Genomic DNA, 12,330 nt, shown 5'->3' with positions numbered 1-12,330 from the left:
TGGCAGCTATAAGGCACAATGTTTAGAGTGGCTTATGGGCCAGGAGCCTCCTCTCTAAGGTTCACTAGCACCCCCCCCCCCCCCCGACTACTTAAACCACCTCTGTGCAGCTCTACTAGGCTTTCCTATGCCAGGTGCTGATGTTCTGGAGGCAGGTATGTATGTTTTTATTCTGATTTTTATGGCGGTGTGTGTGTGTGTGGGGGGGGGAGGGGTGTCAGTGATCACTGGGGGAGTATGTGGGGGGTCTGTACATTGTCCCTGCAGTGGTTATCTGGTCACTTTGGATACCTTCTGGGCACTTAGACCTATTTTTAGATCGCCTAAGTCACAACGTATAAGTTCCATCCAGGCAGCCTTGTAAAACTTTCGGTTATACTTGCAGTATGACTAAGTCTAGGTCGGCCCACGTCCCGCCCAAATCCCGCCCTCAACACTCCTCCAATGGAATTCAGAAGCCTAAAAAGTCCCTGGATACATCTAAAAACCTGTTTCAATTATCGGCACTTGACGACCTGTCTTTCAGGTCATCCAAGTGCCGATTTAGGCGGGGTTTTAGACGTATTTCTGTTTTGATTATGAGCCCCTTAGTATACAGAAAAAAAATCCGTGCAAAGACCACTTTTTACTGCAGTTTTCTAAAAGGACCCTTTGGCTCTTTAGCTCTGTGTAAGAAAGGAAGGCTAACCAATGAGGGTGAGCTGGACTGAAGAGGCAGCAGAAGTTCCTCTAGTGGTGTATTAAGGTATGGAAATGTTTTCATTGTATTTTGTATATAGTATATTATACAGGATTTTATACTGTAGTTAGATTTTTATTTAATTTTGACATTTTACTGTAAAGGATGATTATTGTTGCAATGTTATTGCTGTAACCTCCTTTCTTTAAGTTTACCTTCAAAACATTGAGGAATATAAATGTATAAATTAAATAAATACCTTCTTTTGTAACTAGATCTCACATTTGTGGAACCACAACATAAAGATAGAGTATTGATTGCATGTGGCTTAGCTGCAAATGTGAAAAGGTACATGTTTAAAAGATGCTTAGGTGCATATGAATCTTTCTAGAATTACTCCAGAAAAAGCCAAGGGCATTTGCACCTGCTCAGGACATGCATAGTTGATAAAGAACACAAGGGAATCATGATTCCACCCACATTCCATCCAAATTCCACCCAGAACACACATACTGTATACCTGAGCCATTTAAAACTACAGTGGAACCTTGGTTTGCGAGTAACCCGATTTGCGAGTGTTTTGCAAGACGACCAAAACACTTAGCAAACTTTTGTCTCGCAAACCGAGCATGTTCCGATACACGTGCATCTCCCCCGCTCTAATCGGCATTGCACCCCCTGAACCGGCATCGCAAATCCCCCCCTCCCTCCCCGCGAGAACCGCATCGCGCCTCCATGCTGAAAGCGGCATCCGCCCTTCCTCCCTCCCAAACATGATCCTTACCCCATCTGCTGCTTGTGCGAGTGAAAGAAAGCTCTTGCCTCTTGCCTGGGCTGGGCCTTGAGCATCTGCACATGCTCAAGGCCTTCTGGATCTTGTTCTCTCCGAGATCTCATTCTGTCTGAGAGAACGAGAGCCAGAAGGCCTTGAGCATGCGCAGATGCTCAAGGCCCAGCCCAGGCATGAGCTTTCTTTCACTTGCACAAGCAGCAGATGTGGTAAGGAGCATGTTTGGGAGGGAGGGCGGGCGGATGCCGCTTCCAGCACGGAGGTGTGATGCGGTTCTCACGGGGGGACGACGTTTGCGGGGGGGGGGGGGTTGTGATGCCGGTTCGGGGGGATGCGATGCCAGTTAGAGCAGGGGAGAGGGGGTGATGGAGCAATGTCGGTAGCCTCGGGGTGGGGGGTGGGGGGGGAAAGAGGAGGTAGAACGAATCAAAGCGAGTTTCCATTCTTTCCTATGGGGAAACTCGTTTTGATATACAAGTAACTTAGTTTATGAGCATGCTTCTGGAATGAATTATGCTCGTAAACCAAGGTTCCACTGTATATGCTTTTATGCCATTGTATACACTTTTACAAGTGAGGTATTTTTTATAAAAAGGCATTTTTATACTTATATATTGTCATGTATGCACTAAGATTCCTTTATAATCTTACCCCCCAAATGTTTAAAATGTGTTCTTATTAAGAACTGCAGACTATCTCCTGGATTCTATAACAGTTACTGAAATTTACATGCTAAATTTTGGGTGCAATCCTAAATTAAACTAAACTAAACCTTAAGTTTATATACTGCATGTGGCTTAGCTGCAAATGTGAAAAGGTACATGTTTAAAAGATGCTTAGGTGCATATGAATCTTTCTAGAATTACTCCAGAAAAGCCATATCAATCATAGCTGAAATGAAGCCATGGGCATTTGCACCTGCTCAGGAGCAGCTAGATACATTTGTCCATAACAGAAATGCATAGTTGATAAAGAACACAAGGGAATCATGACTCCACCCACATTTCATCCAAATTCCACCCAGAACACACCTACTGTATACCTGAGCCATTTAAAAGTACAGTGGACCCTCGGTTTGAATGAAGCCATACACAATAATTATTTAAAAAGCCAATACACACCAATTATTAGCACTAATTGACAATTATTTGGATTATGTATGCTTCTGCCTGTGCACTATAAAGGAGGTATTGCTATGGGAGGGGCATGCGCACGTTAGCATCGTTCCTATAGTGTATTCATGATGTTATAGAATTCCGGGGCCGTGTGCTCAACTTGCATGCCAGGATTTACACCAGGTTTCACTTGGTGTAAGTCAGTGCATCCAAAGTCGGTCATGGGATTTGGTGCCAAGTGCAATTCAATGAAGGGCACTTGGTGCAGAGCATCCTTTATAGAATGGAATTTCTGTGCAGATCTTTCCAGTGCCTAACTTTCGGCACTATTTACTGAATCCGGCCCTTTATGTAAAAAGTGCATACTCTTTTCTGCATAGAATTAAGCTATACAAGTAGTGGGTTCTGGAGGAAAATATGGCCAATGACTATCCTGTAATAGTGAAAAAGCTTAGATGACTGTGGATTAATATTCATGGTGCAGTACTGTGACCCAACAGAGGCTGGTGGTTCTAATTCAGCTGAACCCCCCCCCCAAAAAAAAAAAAAACAACAAACAAACCCCAAAAGGCAACAACTGTGTCAAGTAAATAAACAAATTAAAGATCAAACACTCAGTCAATCAATAAATAAAATACATTTGAAATAAGCATAGATCACCATCTTGTGAATACTTTGTAAAAGACAATTGTGTGTGTCATATCAGGGCTGCAATCACCTGTTTTTCAATAGTTTGCTTTGTACTGTACACAGAACAAAACCCAGGGTAACACAAGAGCTGGTTTGAATTTAGTTACTTTGCATTGTTTATTTTTAGTGCTATAATTATTTGGATAAAACACTTTCAGTATAGCATAAACCATTTCTGCTGTACAAGGGTATATGTAAATCAAGGGCAGACTCTATCTCACTGCATACCTATATAGAAATATGCCACAAATTGCTTCATCGTTTTCAGAAACTGCTCAACCTCAAAGTGATAATATCAAGAAGCTATTTTAAGATGCCCCTAAAGTGATAAGTCACTTTGCAATAATGAGACCTTTGCAGTGCTTACGAGGACTTGCACTATGCTTTCCAGGTCACAATTGTTCAATGTACCAATTAAAAAAAAAAAATCCAACTAATTATCGTAAAAATAAAAATGTCTTCTTAACACCAAACTCATTAGGGAACTGAAAATGTGTACAAGGGTGACGCAAACCAGTGAAGTAAGCAATCCTGACCAGCAAAACAGAGAACAAATTCAAAATGATCTCAGTTTTTCAATTATAACTTATCACTTAGCAGGATACTTCAAGCACACGGCCATCTGCTGTAGATAAAGTCAATATACTAACTTGAATTGGAATCAATACCATGCAACAGTGTTTCCCAACACTGTACAGGAGATGCACCTAACCAGACTGGTTTTCAGGATATCTGTAAAGAGCCATACAACAGACTTACATACGTCAGAGACCCTGGCTCAGGTTCTATAAACGGCGCCTGAAGTTGGGTGCCTAGATTAGCATGCCAAGCTAATCTAGGTGCCTATCTTAGGGCTCCTTTCACAAAGCCGCATTAGGTTTTTTTTTATCGCTGATGTGGTATTAGCTCCGACGCTCATAGAATTCCTATGAGCGTAAAAGCTAATTCTGCCGCAACCGGCAATAAAAAAGCCTATTGCAGCTTCGTAAAAGGAGGGGGGGGGGTAATTTTTTATTTGGCTTAATCAGTGCTGATCATTGAAAGCGCCTTTAAAAACCATTAAAAAAAATAATTAGCTGGTATGCGCCTAACTCAGTAGGTAACTTCAAAGTAGGCAACTACACAAACTCACCTACTGGTAAGTAGGCTTGGTTAGAGGTAGATTCAGGGCAGATTTTAAGTGTACTTTGACTTAGGTGCCAGTAGGTGCCTACCTTACCCAAGAAAACCCTGGCCTAAATGGAAATACGCTTAAGCTTTACGCTTAAGACTTAAGCAAATTGCCATTTAGGCCAGGTTTTCTTGGGTAAAGTAGGCGCCTACTGGCACCTAAGTCAAAGTGATTCTATAAACGGTGCCTAGCGGGTGATTGACACTCATGCTCAATGGCACCTAGGAGCTAGGCATCTTTTATAGCCGGGGTAGGGAACTCCGGTCCTCGAGAGCTGTATTCCAGTCGGGTTTTCAGGATTTCCCCAATGAATATGCATGAGATCTACTTGCATGCATTTTTTTCAATGCATAGTCATTGGGGGAAATCCTGAAAACCCAGAGTTCCCTACCCCTGTTTTATAGAATCAGGGCACCTGTGTATACAAATCTAGCTCATGAATATCTGTTGTAGCTGTCATATAAATCAGGCTGCATAGGTATGCCTCTAGAACTGAATTGGGAAACACTGGTCATCTGGGTGCCTTTTAATGGATGCTGACTAGTGGTGACACAAGAGGGATCCTACCTCGTACAAGAGTCTTTGATCAAGGATTTGCCAGAGTCACACAGGAAATGGTATAAATGCATGATGGATAGAATAAGTATGTCCACAACTTACATATGCCCTCAGACCTCAGAATGCCTCTGCACAGCCCTGATTTTGAAAGCAAATTTTAAATGCACAGCATTTCTGTTTGTTTTTTCTTTTTTTTTTCTTTTTACATTTAACTAATCTCACCTGCAGTTCCAGAGAGCTCCACACTTATGGTTTGTTCAATGGTCTTGTTTTCAAATGGGGAACCTTTGGGATCACTGGAAGACAGGGCACATTTATAAAAAAAAAATAAAAACAAAGCTGAAAAGGAGTTGTTGTAGGCAAAATGTGTTACTGCCCCTTCCCTTTTTTGAATAATAAAAAAAAAGGCTTGACCATTCTTAATACTTACTTTGGTGACTCGGGTGTCAAAGGAAGTGACAAACTTTTCGACTTGGCTGCAAACGAAAAGAAATCCAGAAAACTCTGACTATGAAATAATGGGATCTCTATTGAAATGTACACTATGAGGAATTCATTGACATCAAACACTAATCATTAAAAAAAGAAAGCAAAGCAAAAACCTCACAGAGTATGGAGAATTTCATAAAACATAAAGCTTAACAAAATGTCAAGGGCCAGGCTAACCTATGCTGCACAAAGTGGCAAGTTGGGAAATATTGATAAGCATTAAGGTGGCAATTCTATAAACTGGAACTTCTATTTAGGCATGCAGATGACAAGCGCTGGGTGCCTTTTCTATAATAACATCTGTGAGCCAAGATGCCATTATTGACCACTAGCTTAAATCTGTATGGGTGCAACTAATAGGTGTGAATGGGTATACCTATGTAGGCCAAGTGATGTGCTTAACTGATAGTACATTTCCATGGGCTTAGTACCCGTGGATTCGGTTATTCGCAATTTTTTTGCCCCAGACCTTTCCCTAGTTTTTATGGCTGAATCACTGTGTCCCAGATCTCCCCACACCTTACCTGGTGGTCTTGCGGTGATGTGGGACAAGAGCGATCTTCCTACACTCCTGCCCCTTGCAGAGCTGTCATCAAAAATGGCTGCCATGAGTTCCCATGGTCTCACGAGACTACAACGGAAACTCATGGCAGCCATTTTTTATGATGGCTCTGCAAGGGGCAGGAGTGTAGGAAGATTGCTCCTGCCCCACATCATCGCTAGACCACCAGGTAAGGTCTGGGGAGGTCCAGGATGCAGGAGGGAGGCAGGAGGGAGACAAGGGTGGGTCAGAGTCAGCCCTAAAAGTTATTCATGAATTTCCATATTTACGGGCCAGCTCTTCCCCTAACCCCTGTGTATATGGAGGGAGAATTGTATTCTATAAGTAATGTGCACCACTTGAAGACACACGCATGGCCTACCCAAGCTCTACCCACATACTTTTAAAATTAGTAGGAGCTCTGAAGTGAAGCTCTGAAACTTGTTGCCAGAGGATGTAGTAACAACAATTAGTGTATCTAGGACTAAAAAGGTTTGACAATTTCCTGGAGGATAAATCCATAGTCTGCTATTGAGATAGATATAGGTGAAGTCACTGCTTGCCCTGGGATCGGTAGCATGGACTGGTTCTACTATTGGGTTTCTGCCAGGTACTTGTCTGCCAAGTACTTCTGCTAGGTACTTGGCTACTGCTGAAACAGGATACTGGGTTAGATGGACCAATGGACTAACCTAGTAAGGCTAGTCTTTTGTTCTTATGTCCACCCACCCCCACCCGCAGTTATACTCTATAGAGTTTAGGCACTACCTTATAGAATAGCATTTAGTGCATATTCATACTGAATTATCAATTACTGGTGCCTATAATGCAAGTAGGTGGTGCTTACATCTAGATGCCAATTTACAGAATTACCACCCAAATGGTAGCTTCCATTACCACCTTGTCCACCTCCAAAAAAGATGGGAAATTATTTTCAAAAGGTTTCTCCCATGCTTTGGATACAGCAAACTATTTGGAAAAACAGACCAAAAGGGACTCAACGTCAATATTTTGCCCAGCCTCAGATTTGCACTTGATTTGCAGGGAAAAGGCATTTTTATGCAGCCTAGTGAAACATATGAATTGAAACTCAGCATTTAGCATAAATTCTATGTTCCTATCACAAAGAGCTCAAAGCATGTTCACTTTTCTAAGTTATCAGCAATATTGCTGATACTATTAGTGAAATCCCTGAGTATAATTAATATAAAGTATTGGCCATTGGTGGAAGCACTTTTTTTTAAGTTAAGCTGGCTATTTAATATATTCATTTGGTGTTCAATATATGTGTAGTGAGGTAATTGTTTTGTCAGTCCCCGTTCAGTTTAGGTTTGCTACTCAGACACAATATAACCCAGCTGAATATCAAGCCCTATGTAAGCATTTACCTCCACATGATGTAGGCGTAAAAACCTGCCAAAAGACTTCAAAATGTCTGAGAGTGGACATTTTAAAATTCCATAAGAAATCACAAAAGCAGTTTTCAGAAACTTTTTTCTTGGTGCCTTTGGGGGGGGGGAGGGGGAAAATAACACTGGGGCCCTTTTTTCTAAAATGTGTTAAGAAATGGTTTTTAAAACAGGACTTTCTTGCATGCTAAGCCCCTTCTAATGCAGCCCAAAAATAGGGCATATTTTTCTTTCTGTATATCCTGTGCTAATTATTCCATTATAGTCTAATTCTATCATATCAGGCATAAGTGCAGCAGATCATGCCCCCGCATATCTCTTATGATGCTAATTTTTATGCTGTGGCACTCCTAATTTTAGTGCAGATCTATATAGAACATACAAAAATGGATGTGCACATAACGTTTAATTAGTGTTAATTAGCACTGATAATTGCTTGTGAGAGGTTAATTTTTGGTGCTAATTTTATTGTGCACACAAATTGGCTGCATGCTTCAATTTGTGCATACTACTTATGGTGCTATTTACAGAATTTGAGGGTTAGGGCCCTTTTTACAAAGCCATGGGAGTGAGTACCGGTGTGGCAAATGCAACACAGCCTATAGGCATTAACTGGGCTGTTTCACATTTGCTGTGTGGCTTTGTAAAAGGGGCCCTTAGGCTCAGGTTTTCTATATGGCGCCTAAAAAGCGGCCACTGATTGCATGTCAATCATGCGACAGCGTCATTTAAAGAATCACGCCACCAGGAAAGATAGGCACCAGCAATGTAGACCAGGGTTTTCCAGGCCTACATTTACAGCTTCTTTGTTGTAAATCATGCCTACTTAGGTGCTTTGCAGTTCCTGATGCCACTTCTGGCATTAGTCACACCCATAACACCATTTACGACATTAGCCACGCACCATAATGCACCTATGTAGGCATGATTCCATTGCCTTTTATTTAGGCACTGGTAGGCACTTTAACTTTAATGATTTTTGCCATTTTAAATGGCATTCCTCAATTAACAGTTGCTGGTAGGGCACCTACCAGTGCCTAAGGGCTCCTTTTACTAAGCTGCAATAGCGGTTTTGCCATGCGTAGAATTGCCATGCATGCTAGACGCTAACACCAGCATTGAGCTGGCGTTAGTTCTAGCCACATAGCGTGAGTTTAGCATGCTGTAAAATTCTGTGCGCGCTAAAAACGCTATCGCAGCTTAGTAAAAGGAGCCCTAAGTTTAAGCGCTGTTTATAGAATTTTCCCCTTAGTGCACAAGATGAGCAAAAATATTAAAACTCTGTGTGATTCAGATAGGAGAGGATTATATAAGCTACAGCAATATTGGAATAATTAAAAAAAAAAAAAAAATCAACCCACAGTGCTATTCTATAAATTTACTCCATCTGAAGCCTGATGTGCATGCCGGCGCTCAACTTTGAGTATTTTGGTACAGACTTAGGGCTATTCTGTAACTCCATGCACAACAGTTTGAAATGCCCCTGACATGCCCATGGCCACTCCTTCTATTGAGGTAGGCACAAAAGCAGTTAATCACCATACCATATATAGAGGGGACAAAAGGTTTCCCGTCCCGACAAGTTCTTTTCTTGTCTCTGCCCCAGCCCTACAAGCTCTGTCCTCATCTGCACAAGTCTCAAATACTTAAAAATCCTAAGCGTTCGAGGCTTGTGTGGTTAAGGCAGAGCTTACAGGGATGGGACAGGGACAGAGACAAAACCTGCGGGGACTGTATGGGGAAATTGAGTTCCCATGGGGACGGGGAAAAATTTGGCCCCGTGTCATTCTCTGTAGAATAGCACACATCAAGATGTGTATGCAAGCTGTTGGGACCCAATTATTCATGCTAATTCGCTCATTAGCCAATATTTTAGAGATCCAAATCCAAAATTCAGCACCATAATCTTGTTCTAATGCACATGCACTAGCTACTAATGCGTCCATGTCCATTCCCCACCCATTCCATGCCCTGCCCTGAAAAATAATAGATAAATAGGCAATTAGCACACTGATAGGCAAATTACTGTAAAAATGATTTGTGGTATGCCTTTTTCTATTCCTGTGTTAAGCGTACATTAGCCCTTAACACTGTTTAGTAAAAGAGCCTTTTGCTTTATTCGGTTCCAGTAACGTGAATAAGATGATCATCCCCTGAAAGAACAGTACTTCTAGAGATAACTTCATTGCCAAAAGAAGGATATGCACAGGATAAATATTTTCAAGTTATTATTGGTCCGTTTGGCCTTTTTTTTTCTTCTTCAATTTTCATATAGCTTTTATTGTTCATTTTACACGTTTGTTCTTTTTAACGTTTTAAACTTTTTTTTCTAATGTGCATAAATCAGTTACCCCTGATCTGTGGATTGATGTGCATCTCATCAATTTTGGGCATAAAAGATTTTTAAGGCAACTCAATAAAACAAATGCATGATCATGAAGCCATATCCCTATTAGATAACAAAAGTCCAAAAGCATATAATAAAGCCAACAACACTGACCATCTACAGCAGGACCTTGTATGAATGTGACAAATTTATATTTTGAAATAATGGGGATTTCTCAGTTTTACAAACAAAAACATTTTGTTATACATGCTCTCTTTTAGTTATCTGATCCTTTTAGAAGTATAATCAGCATTGTTTTATATAGGTCCCCTTTTACGAAGCCATGTTAGGCTTTTTTATCGCCAAGCGCAGCAGTATTAGCTCTGACGCTCATAGAATTCCTATGAGAAATAGAACTAATACCGCCGCAGCCGGCAATTAAAAAAAAAAAAAAGCCTAACAAAGCTTTGTAAAAGGGGGCCATAGTGATTTCCTTAATAATCTGCTCATTTTCATTCATCTGATCATACCACATGAATGAAACCTTGGACCTCTTCCCAAACATCTAAATCAAAGAAAACCTAATGCAATGGCTGCAGATGAAATGTAGGTATACAATCAAGGAACTGCATGTAAATATACCTAACACATATTCATGATCCATATCTGACCCCTCCCCCCAAAAAACAAACAAACAACCCAACAACAAATAGACTAGTTGTGACATTTGATGACTGCAACTTCACACCCTTAGTCTACATAATAATCTAGCAACATAATAACAGAAGGCAAATAAAGACCAGCAAGAACCTTCTAGTCGACCCAACAAGATGTCTAGAATCATACCTGCCATTCCATGCAGAACAATCAAACAACGCACTCTTCTAATCATTTAAAGCACACAGCATAGGAGTAAATATAGACACATCTCTTAGGGTTCATTTTAGTAAGGTGTGCTAGCGGTTTTAGCGCGCGCTTAAAACGCTAATGCACCTTAGTAAAAGGAGCCCTTAGTGTTTTACAAAAAAATTAATCAATTATTACGTTTGCATTGTGTATGGCTTGTAGACACTACAAATTGAAAGTGGGAGGAAAAAGCCTCAGATGCCCACCTATACTCCAAAAAGGTTAATTATAAATTACACCGGGGTCCAGGAACCTCATCAGCATAAAAAACCTCCACACTTACTAGTTCTTAAGCCTTGTGCAATGCATATACTTTCCAATCTAAGTCTAAATAACATTACATAGTAAGGATCAACAACACCAATGGTGGCCAGCTGTCAAGGCTACATCAGGGTGTGCCACAGTCGATCCAATCCTAGTAAAATTACTCAGACTCGACTGTGGCATACCCTGATGTACCGTAGTCTTGACGGTGGGGATCTGAGGCTTCTTCCTCCCACTTTCAATTTTTAGTGTCTACAAGTCATATACAATGGAAATGTATTAATTAACTAATTTTTTTTTGTAAAACACTAAGAGTTGTGTCTATATTCATTCCTATACTGCATGCTTTAAATGATTAGACGAGTGTGTTGTTTGATTGGTTCCATGCATAACATGCAGGTTTCTTCTCCTACGCTTTTGTTTAGGATTGTACCTGCCCCTACATGTAGCTAACACCCCTCTGTCATTTATTTTCTTATGACCCTTTCATCTTGCTAGATAGGGGAGCTGCTGTATTTATTCCATGTCTTTGTGAATTCTGTCACTGTATTTATCCCAACCACCTCCACCAGGGGGACATCCCATCCCAACTTCCATCCTTTAGGTGAGAAAGTATTTCATGATGTTGCTTTTAAGCTTATCTCCTTGCAGCATACCTAAGGTGACCATTTATTTTTTTCATCAAAAGGGGACATCTATTAATTGTCAGTCCCGCCCCTAATCCCACCCTAGCCCTGCCTCAATCCTGCCCTAGCCCCGCTCCAATTTCTTCCATTCTTCATGCACATATTTATTAATTCATAATGGTAACCATAAAATTTTTTAAAAACTACAAAGCACACTATACACATAGAAAATGTTAATTATCATTTATATTTGGGGGGGGGGGTTCAAAGATATCAAGGCAGATGACTTTAAAATATGCAATGTCCCCTCAGTAACTATAAAAAAAAAATAGACAAATATAGTGGAAAATATAGACAGCAGATATAAATTTTCAAAACTGACACATTTTGATCACTAAATTGAAAATAAAATAATTTTTCCTACCTTTGCTGTCTGGTGATTTCATGAGTCTCTGGTTGCGTTTCCTTCTGACTGTGCATCCTTTCTTTCATTTCTTTCTGCACTCAGACCCAACAATTGTCCTTTTCTATTCCCTTCCTCCTTCATTTCTATGTTCTTAGTGCCCCCAGTGCCTCCTTCCCAAGTCCTTAGTGCCCCCAGTGCCTCCTTCCCATGTCCTCAGTGCCCCCCAGTGTCTCCTTCCCATGTCCTTAGTGCCCCCAGTGCCTCCTTCCCATGTCCTTAGTGCCCCCCAGTGCCTCCTTCCCATGTCCTTAGTGCCCCCAGTGCCTCTTTCCCATGTCCTTAGTGCCCCCCAGTGCCTTC

The 12,330-nt window shown here is 41.0% G+C and overlaps 1 protein-coding gene across 4 annotated transcripts in view; it reads right to left on the bottom strand.

Annotated features, from left to right (window-relative positions):
• The window catches only part of PPARGC1A (PPARG coactivator 1 alpha), a 260,571-nt gene that overhangs the window by 94,903 nt on the left and 153,338 nt on the right, over positions 1 to 12,330 (bottom strand). For 3 of the 4 annotated variants that reach the window (XM_033948475.1, XM_033948446.1, XM_033948466.1), the window contains 2 exons: positions 5,434 to 5,479; positions 5,226 to 5,299 (listed from right to left, as the gene is read on the bottom strand). The exons of the other annotated variant lie outside the window; for it this stretch is intronic. In XM_033948475.1, coding sequence (XP_033804366.1) covers positions 5,226 to 5,299; positions 5,434 to 5,479 — 120 coding nt within the window. The remainder of the gene's footprint in view (positions 1 to 5,225; positions 5,300 to 5,433; positions 5,480 to 12,330) is intronic. 4 annotated transcript variants of the gene reach the window in all.

The sequence above is a fragment of the Geotrypetes seraphini genome, chromosome 1 (assembly GCF_902459505.1).
Source record: "Geotrypetes seraphini chromosome 1, aGeoSer1.1, whole genome shotgun sequence".
In the NCBI taxonomy this organism is placed as follows: domain Eukaryota; kingdom Metazoa; phylum Chordata; class Amphibia; order Gymnophiona; family Dermophiidae; genus Geotrypetes; species Geotrypetes seraphini.
Note: the sequence above shows the minus strand (reverse complement) of the source record. Positions and strands in the feature narration are given on the sequence as shown.